Source organism: Phaseolus vulgaris, chromosome 6, assembly GCF_000499845.2.
Source record: "Phaseolus vulgaris cultivar G19833 chromosome 6, P. vulgaris v2.0, whole genome shotgun sequence".
NCBI lineage: Eukaryota > Viridiplantae > Streptophyta > Magnoliopsida > Fabales > Fabaceae > Phaseolus > Phaseolus vulgaris.
The window spans coordinates 28,150,777-28,160,130 of record NC_023754.2 but is presented as its reverse complement, the minus strand read 5'-3'; the positions used below and the strand labels follow the sequence as shown (position 1 = coordinate 28,160,130).

General features: G+C 29.3%; 1 protein-coding gene across 1 annotated transcript; it reads right to left on the bottom strand.

Moving 5' to 3' along the window:
* Window positions 1-4,278: 4,278 nt before the first annotated feature.
* LOC137832529 (GDSL esterase/lipase At5g45950) lies at window positions 4,279-8,585 on the bottom strand. Its single transcript, XM_068640731.1, has 5 exons — window positions 8,096-8,585; window positions 6,942-7,072; window positions 6,629-6,862; window positions 4,953-5,199; window positions 4,279-4,724 (listed from the first exon to the last, which is right to left on the bottom strand). The coding sequence occupies exons 1-5, from the start codon at window positions 8,361-8,363 to the stop codon at window positions 4,537-4,539; spliced, it is 1,068 nt and encodes a 355-aa protein (XP_068496832.1). The 5' UTR covers window positions 8,364-8,585; the 3' UTR covers window positions 4,279-4,536.
* Between the last annotated feature and the right edge of the window lie 769 nt (window positions 8,586-9,354).

The window sequence follows — 9,354 nt, the reverse complement described above, 5'->3', positions numbered from 1 at the left end:
CTAATGGCTAATATTGCTAATTATAATAAATTTTTTAATTATATCAATGCTTTAAATTTATAAGTTTTTAATATTTAAATTCAACACACTTAAAATAACTAAAAACTTGGATGATATAACTTGGTAAAATGAACATTCCTGATGTTGGATTTCAGGAATTCCTATTATATATTTTCTTAGTCTATTCATTGGGATTGAGTTTCATGAATTTCTTATTATACACTTTCTCACTCCATTACCTTATTCATGACTCCAACATTCACACTATACATTTTACATTACTCCAATTCCTTATAAGTAACCTCCTAAACCTGAAAATTAAAATTAAAATACTAATTCCTTACTTATTTTTAATTCAAGGTTTGCAATGAGCATTGATGCAATTGAATGTCACTGACAAATATTATGTCTAAAAGAAGACATTTGAGTTGAGAAAAAAAATAAAAAAATAAAAAATAAAAAAAATAAAAAATAAAATTTAAGATAATAGAAATACTCTTCTAAGTATCAAAGTCATGAATTTTTCTTAGTACTAGCACTATTTTCTTCAAAAGTTGATATTTTTTTGTCATCAAATGATTTTTTGTATTATAGTTCATAAAGTGAACTTTTGTTCAACGACATAATAATTACTCATTGAACGAAATTAACATCACAGAATGTTACTTAGTAGACAACTAATTTAATAATATGAGATATTTGAATTAATTTTCTCTTTTTTTTCTTCAGTTTCTCCTGAGGCGAAGAATATTCTCATTGAACAAATCTTCCTAGTTGTTCTGAATAAAAAAATGTAGAGAAGTAAAAAATATCTCTCGTAAATATAAACCTATGAATTGATAAACAATTTTCTATTTTTCTAAAAAAAAAATGTAAAAAATATAAACATGTTAGTATTAGAATTTAAATAATGATCATGTTGATCAAATTATTTTTCTTTCTCCGAAAACAACCTAGAATTTGATCTTGAAATAAGTTGGCATTATTAAGTGAAGTACTAGAAAATGTAGGTATTTCCAACGCTAAAGGGGAGAACTCATTAATTTGACGTTATCACGTAAGACAAACAACAACTAGGAATGAGGACCACTATGAGCCTAGGCCAAACAACATTCTTATACTGAACTCAAGTTCTTCGCTTTACATATTCAAGTTCTTAAATATGTAGTAAAATATTTTATTTTAAGGTCGTATGAATGTAAAAAATATTTTTTAAATATTTTTTAGTATTAAGTTCTCGATCAGGACAAAAAGAAAGAGAAAGATGACAAGTGTTTTAAATAAAAACAATAATGTTAGTGTGTAGAATAATGTTATGGCGGTATTTATCAAATATTTTCTCTATTTTTTTTAAATTTCGGTTTTTGATAAAAAGTTTAGTACTTTTTTTTTTTTAATTTGAAGATAATATATATTTTTGAATTATATTAATATGGTCTGATTAATAGCACTTTATTGTTGTTGTTTTGTGTAGGTACGTATCATCCCGGGGCCTGGGCTTGCCGACATGGAGGCCCATTCCAATGCGAAAAAAAATAGAATCCCATGTATGTGCCAACAAAATTAAATGCAAAAAAGTTGTAAAGTAAGAGTCAATGGAATCAGAGCAAGAGTACTAGAAAGCTAGAAAGCTACACGTTGATTTAGATTTTCCTTTTCGTGTATTGTTAATATAAAAGTTTTACACTCTCAATTAATTAATTTTTTTAGATTAAATTTAAAAATTAGTAATTTTGTCATATCTTGTGATTTATTATAAATAAAGCATACAATTTTAGGATTATGAATGTATTTTAATTAAAATTTTATACTTATACATAGAAAAGAACGTGATTGCTCTAGTAAGATGAGCGTATGACTTCATCTAATAATATAAAAGAAAAATATTATTTTGATACTCAGTTTTTGCATTGTTCCAAATTACAACTTTCAAATGATAGAGGTTATGAAATGTAAAAGGATATTTTTGTCATTTGAAGAGGTGTAATTTGGAGCAAGAGGTGCCAAATTATCAATGCTGAATAGTATTGAAGATTTGGTAGGAATGGAAAGAAGAAGTATTATTTTTAAGAGCTTTTAAGCAGGCTTGGATTTGAATTGTAGTCCAAAAACATTTATTTAAACAGGGGAGAATTTTTTTTATTATCAAATTCATTTTATTTAGAGAAATGATGTTTTGACAATTTTGAGAGTTGTATACAACTCTTGATATGATGAGATTAGATATAAATATATATAATAAGAGGTAAATTTGTAATTAAATGATATGAAAAATTATTAAAATAATAGTGTTGGGGGTTATAATGTGGTTGTATAAAACTTTTGAGTTGTTAATATATCATTAACCTTTTATTTAAGTTCACATTTCAATTTTTTATAATTTTTCAACGAAAAACATACTTTAATTGTGTATATCAAAGTTACATCATGTAATTAAATAATAAAAATATATTTATTTATTTTTCTTTAAAGATTTAACATTGACTAGAAATAATGTTAACTCATATTGTATAAGTAAGTCCAAATGATAAATATTTTTTTCTTTTTGTTTTTTTTTTATCAACAAGAAAAAATAAATAAAAACGAATCACTTTAGGGATGATCCAACCTTTATACAAAATAGAACAAAACAAACATCACCTCTCACCTTATAGTTTGCCAAAAATTTCATACTAAGCCAATGGAAAACAAGCCAACAAATCAAGCTAAAGACACCTAAAAAACAAACTAACACCTCAATTCCATCCTACTCAAACAAAAGGCCTTAAGGTTCAAAGTCTCTTGATAAAAACATACAAGCCAGATGATCAATGCACCAATCATAATAAGAAAAACAAGCATATACAATTTTAGATGTAACTCAAGACCATACATTTAGTTGAATCAAAGTGAAAATTTCATAATAATCAATTACTCTGCCTTTAAATATGTGCTTGTTTCTACATTTCAAAATTTCACCAACAACTGCAATCCAAACACATCCCTAAATGATAAGTGTTTTTCTCTTCTTTATATTGTTTTGTTTTGAATATTTGTATAGAGTTGTGGAAGGTGTTGGGAATTGATGCATATTTCTAATTTTCTTCCAACTTTGCCTTTACTTCCATTTAGACTTGACATATTAATTCTTGAACACTTAAAGTAGTCATGGATAATCTTCTATATTCATCTACTTGGTGCCAATCAAAATTTTTTAGAAAGGGGAATTATTATATTTAGGGGATGGTTGATAGAAATTATTATACCAAGGATATTACTACACATCCTTTTTTTTGGAATAAGGGTCATAAGTGTAATTTCTTCTATGATTGGATCCCTGTCTCATTTGCTCTTAAGCCTATCTTGATTTCTCTTTAAAATCTATCTTAACTTGAGTTTATTAAACCTATTGTAACATGTTTCAGATCACCTAAAAGTATGACGTGTTAAAGATTTAATTTTATAAACTTGAGTTAAACTTAAAATTAACTTAAGATATTGCAATTCAATTCATCTTTATTCTCAACCATTTGCTCTAACAACACCACTATTTTTGCAAAAAGTTTCTCATTCATGGTGCTAGATGATTTTTGACTCAAAATGAATGAACTCTCAAGACTCACCCTCCTCCTTGCTACCAAAATCTCTTTTCATGATTTGTGAGCTATATAATCCATCACTATTGCACCAACAAAGACCTATTACATTTCTGACATAAGGTCAGGCCATTAAACCACCTAACAATACGTTGAACTAAGTTGTTTAATTTGCACATTGGAATAATCCTGGTCAAAAGGATCAAGCACACGAGGGATATACCCTTTTTTGCAATCAACGATGGCTTTCAGATTCAAAGTGACACAAACAAGAAGATAAGTATGGCCAACTAAAGCTTCCCTTTTGGAAACTGTTGAGCTATTTACTGAAAGTATTTTCCACCCTAAACTGTTGATCAATATGTATCTAGTTTTCCACAATATTGCTACTGAAAGTATTTTCCATACACAGTGAAACAGGACTCAAGAAGGACCCTAAATTGGTGAACCTAAATTAGTGGAGCTTTCCAACATTAAGTGAGACTTTTCAACGTTATGTCAGGCTCAACCTTTCTCCAATAATTGAAAAAGTAGGTATTTTAGTAAGACTTTTCCATGCTCAAACTCGTAAGTCACATTATTAATTTGATTAAATAGGATGAATTTAATGGATTGAAAGATCTGAAGCAGGTTTGTTACATAAAGAATAATGTTTCAGAAAGGTATATCATCCACACCCTATAATCATATTCCATAATCAAACTCACTGGTAATTTTAAAACTTAATATTATGGTTGTAAAAAGAAAACAACCTATCCTTAGATTTATCTTATCAAACAATAAATATTTCTTCTAAAATTTAATATAACAAAATTAATTGTAAAGTAAACTACATTGAACAGCCTGCATGCAGTTTCAAATTCAACAGTTTATTTGAAACTACAGGGGATCTTTTTGAACGAAATTTGGACACACAACACAGGCATCATATATAGACATAAATACTAAATTGGTTGCCCTGTCAAAAGAAATTATGGATAAAAGATGCAATGGCCTCTTCAGCTATCAACTTGTACATTTTCTGCGTTGGATGAACAGCATCCCAGAATACGTATTTGTCTGGATCAGAACAACTATGCACCCCTTTGCATGAATCTGCGTATTCTATTGTCCCTGTCCCAACACATCCTTTTGAACCTTCCACAAATCCTGCACTCACCCAACAAGAGCAAAGTACATGAAAAAAGAACTTGGTCATGCTCGTGCTTAAGTAAAAGAAAAGCGTTATTTTATAGGTCATAGAAGTAGTTTAGAAAATGCTTTTGTGTTGAACAGTGAACATGTAAGCAGACAATGTGAAGGAGTAATTAAAATAACTTGTGAGAAAAGTGACTTCCAACATTGACATAATTCACGGTAATTTAGTCTAATACTAACCATATTGTTTAGGATTGGTGACTGCACGTTGGATCATACCATAAACATCAACCAAAGCAGTCTTTAAGCCCAGTTTTGTCTTCAAGAAGTTTAATTGCTGAAGTAATTTTGCATTGAATGCATGAGCTACACTGTTTAAACTTTGATCACAGCCTTCTGCATTTCTAAGTGTCTTGATAAGTGGAATGCATCCCAGAGGGAGGACTCCTACAATGATCAACCTCCTGGCACCAAGTCTATGCATTTCCTGTAACCACCACTCATACTTCACATCTATTTCAAACTGTCTTTAAAAAGTTAATGAATTATAATTATTTATTATAAGATTCAACAGTTAATATGTTAGGGTTTTCGTTGATAAATTAAAAAATAAAGTTTTCTTCTAAATTATTAATTGAAAGGGTTGGGAGAGCCTCTATTGTTGTATTGGTGAGACATTGAATAGTTTTGGACAAGAGGTTACTTCCATCATCAAAAAGAGAAGAAGAAAAAGGGACAGCTCTTTGAACATATATAAAACTTATCAGAAAGGGATAAGCATAGTTAAAATACTCGAGTCAGATTGATTTTTTCAAAAGTTAAAAAGGAATTTCGACAAGTAATGTTTAACCAATAATATAGTATTTTGTTCTTATTTCTAATACTACGTAAGTTTACTCCATTAATCTTTTATAATCCTGTTTATCTCATTATCTAAAACTGTGGTGTGTTCGATAACACTTTATTGTTGGTGTTATTTTCTGTGGAATTATTAATCTTTCCGGCATATACAGGTCCATCTATATCCAATGCAACCAAATATAATATCTGTGCACGAACAAAATTAAATGCAAAAACTGTGAAGTAGGACCAGAGAGTATTAAAGTCAATGGAATCAAGTTCTAGCCGTAGAGATAAAAATCAATAACAAATCACAACTCATTTAATTTAAGCAGAAATAGTTTTCTGAGTTTCTTTTTTACATTTAAGATATAAAATCCAACATTCTAAATCCAAAAACAATGAGTTATTTTTTTTATCAGTTGGAAAGTAATTTACAATATTAAAAGTATCTGGCAGAAAAAATCTCAGCTTTTACTAATGATTTTTTAAATATTAATTCAAATTGTCTTTGAGTTTATATTTTTTAGTTTTAATATATTTTTTTCCTTTTGTTGGCAAGACATTTACTAAACTAGAGTTTATCCTTTTTAATATGGTATGCTTTTATTATTTATTTTACATTTTTTAATTATGACTTTTACATTACATTCTGTCTCTTAGCTATTATACTGTTTATATTATTTTATTTTATCATTTGAACAGCGTATTTCACACTATTGATAATGGACGTACGATAATACTAACACAATCGAATTTAAAAGCATAGAATAATATTATTATATTAATCAAAATTTATATGCATTTAAGAGTATATTTTTTTATTGTCATATTATGAAAACTAAAATTTAAAAAATAGTTTTTATCCATGAAATAAATCTAAAAGTATATAAAAATATGACAGAAACATGCAATCATTCATGACATAAACACGTGTAAATTAATATAAGCGAACTTCATAGTTTCATCTAGTAAAAGTTTTGGACAAGTTTTTCAACTTTGAAGTAACTTTTCAACCAACTTTTATCATAGATAAAATGCAAGAATTGATGAGTATAGATGGAGAAAGAGAAAACCTGAACGTCCTTGGAGAAGCGAGAGAGCAAGAAATTCTCAAATTCTTCCAAGCTGAATTGCTTAGGGCGAGTAGGTTCCAAGAAATAATTCTGGAGGAAGTCATTTGTGCCCATACTCATAATATACAGTGCATTTCTTGTAATGAATTCTGCCCTTTCTTCACCCACCTCTCTTCTCAAGTGGATCTTGTAATGTGCAAAATACTCCAGTTGTTTCGAAACAGGCAAAACATTCTGCACCACACTCACAAAACACATTCAAAATACTTTTCTAAGTCTTTATGCAGTGAATCAAGTTCACAGAATTACATACCGAAACTTCAGCTGTGTAATCATCAAAACCTGTGGCGGCTGATGCAAAACTAACACCATACTGAAGATCTTCCGGCTTCAAATTAGGGTCCAGAAACGGTGGAATCACTTTTCTGTACCCCACTGCTTCAGCTGCACATGTGTTTAATTGGAAACACTCATACTCAGTTTACATGCAATAGAATAGGCTTCTAATTCTAACACCAGATGAAAAAACACTTAGAAACATGTGACATGATGGATGTTTTAATTGTACTGTACCACTCTTGTCAAATGTACTTTGCGCTTACACCTTTTTAGATTAATGCTTCTAAAGTTCCGCTTGCCATAACAGGGTTAAGTCCTAATTAAGATAGCTTTTGGATGGTTTTTTTGATAAATGGACATTGTTACGTTGAATATAACAAATGATATATGCATGATAAGATGTGAAAAAAAGAGACGATTGAAGTGATGGTTATAATAAGAAGGTATTCATGAATCATTGAACCAATATAGAAATGAATTGTTTTTATGATTTTATTCATCAACAGCGTATTAATAACACATCAGATGTCTTCACCTAACAACCTATTTTTTTTTACATGGTAAGGAAAGCCTTTATGACAAGTAATCTAAAATTCTATCGATCCTTGTCCTCTCTATTCTCTTAACTGAAGGTTGAATTTCGAGGTATGGTAGGCTAGTCGGTGCATTAAGTCTTTAGATAATTTATCTATAAACACGTGCTTTGAATCCTGTTCATAGGTTATCTTCTTGGAGGTACTTTTGGGAAGAATTGCATTAACTCATTTCCTTCCCCTTCTCACTTTAGATTACTCCCAAATATACTCCACACGTTACAGATCAGCTAACTAGGGTTTTATAACACATTTATAAAGAAATGAAATAAATTGATTCAAATAATGGACAATGTAAACTTTTAAGAGTTATAGCTCACCTCAAATATATCATATTATTAACTAAACTTGAACATGATGATGATCCAAGGATATGGGACCAGAACATGTCACATGATATATTAATTATGTTGGCCTATAAGAATTAGTTTCTGAAAGTAAGTCATTAATTATGCTGGCCTAGTAATTGATGTTTTAGTAAACTGAATCCATGAAAGTGAAAAGAGAAGAAAAAAGGGTGGAGATATATTTTTACCAACAAAGTCTGTGGCAAGTCTCCCATTGCTGAACCTTCCTGTTGGGCGGCTGTCAAAGAAGTCCTTCCCATAGGGAGGGAAGTTGCTTTTCATGGTGGTGTGAAGGACATTGTTGTTGCCAGAATCAACACTTGAATCTCCAAAAACGAGTATGCAAGACACATTATGCTTTGAAACCACTTGCCTCACCAGAGGAATGTCCACAGCAAGTGAATGATAGAATGGCAGTGTGGCCAGTATCATGATTTTCACCATCAAGTACTCCATATCTGCTCAAGTTGAGAACTGGGAAATCTATGTTCATTCAACAATCCCATGCATCATTGTTTAAATACACCACGTATGGATCCCATGTAGAGAGTGGTTGCTGCAGCATTTAAAAAACGGTTCCCTAAATTAATTACAGCATTTAAGGCTTAAAACTACTACTCCACCCCTGGCTTCCACTTTAATTGGAGAAGGAAGAAGAACACAGCAATAAAATGCACTTCTTTAACTCCAATGCAACTGTGACGGAGACTTTACAAAAATCTCATGTGCATATTGGTCCACTTTTGTTTGCTTCACTGTACCACAATGGACTCTCGATCATATTTTATTAACTTCCACTTTATACACCATTATATATATATATTTATAAATTACTAGGTACTTTTTGTCTGTTGGAACATGATAATATAAAATGTTATCAATATTCTTCAAGTCTGAATGTTTAGAACAGGAATGTTAACAATCATCTGAAGTTGATCTTGCGTTTGTAAATCCCCTCTTAATAACACTGTTTAAACTTTTTCCATTACATTAAAAATAATAAAATTATATTAATTTTTTTGAACAATTTCACTAAAAATAAGCATTCTCTTTTAAAGAAATATATTGCTTTGATCGAGAAAGAAAGAATAATTAATTTAAAAAATAAATTAGGAATTAAAAAAATTAATGATTCATTGAAATGATTTATTCTTTTAAATAAATATAATTAAAAGTTTGGACTCAAGTTTATTTGTTTAATTTATTTACAGCTTTATTCTTCTGTTGTAATGATTTTTTTTACTTTCACCAATATAGTATTTAAAAAATATTTTAATATCAGAAACTTATTTACTAATAAAAACTTATTTAGCACACAATACGAGAAATTTAAATTTTTCATATGGTTAATCTTTCATAACTTATTAAATCAGTTAAAAAATTATATAGATAATAAAGATCAATAAAACTTTCCCGTCAAAATATAAACAAGGAAGCTATTTTTTTT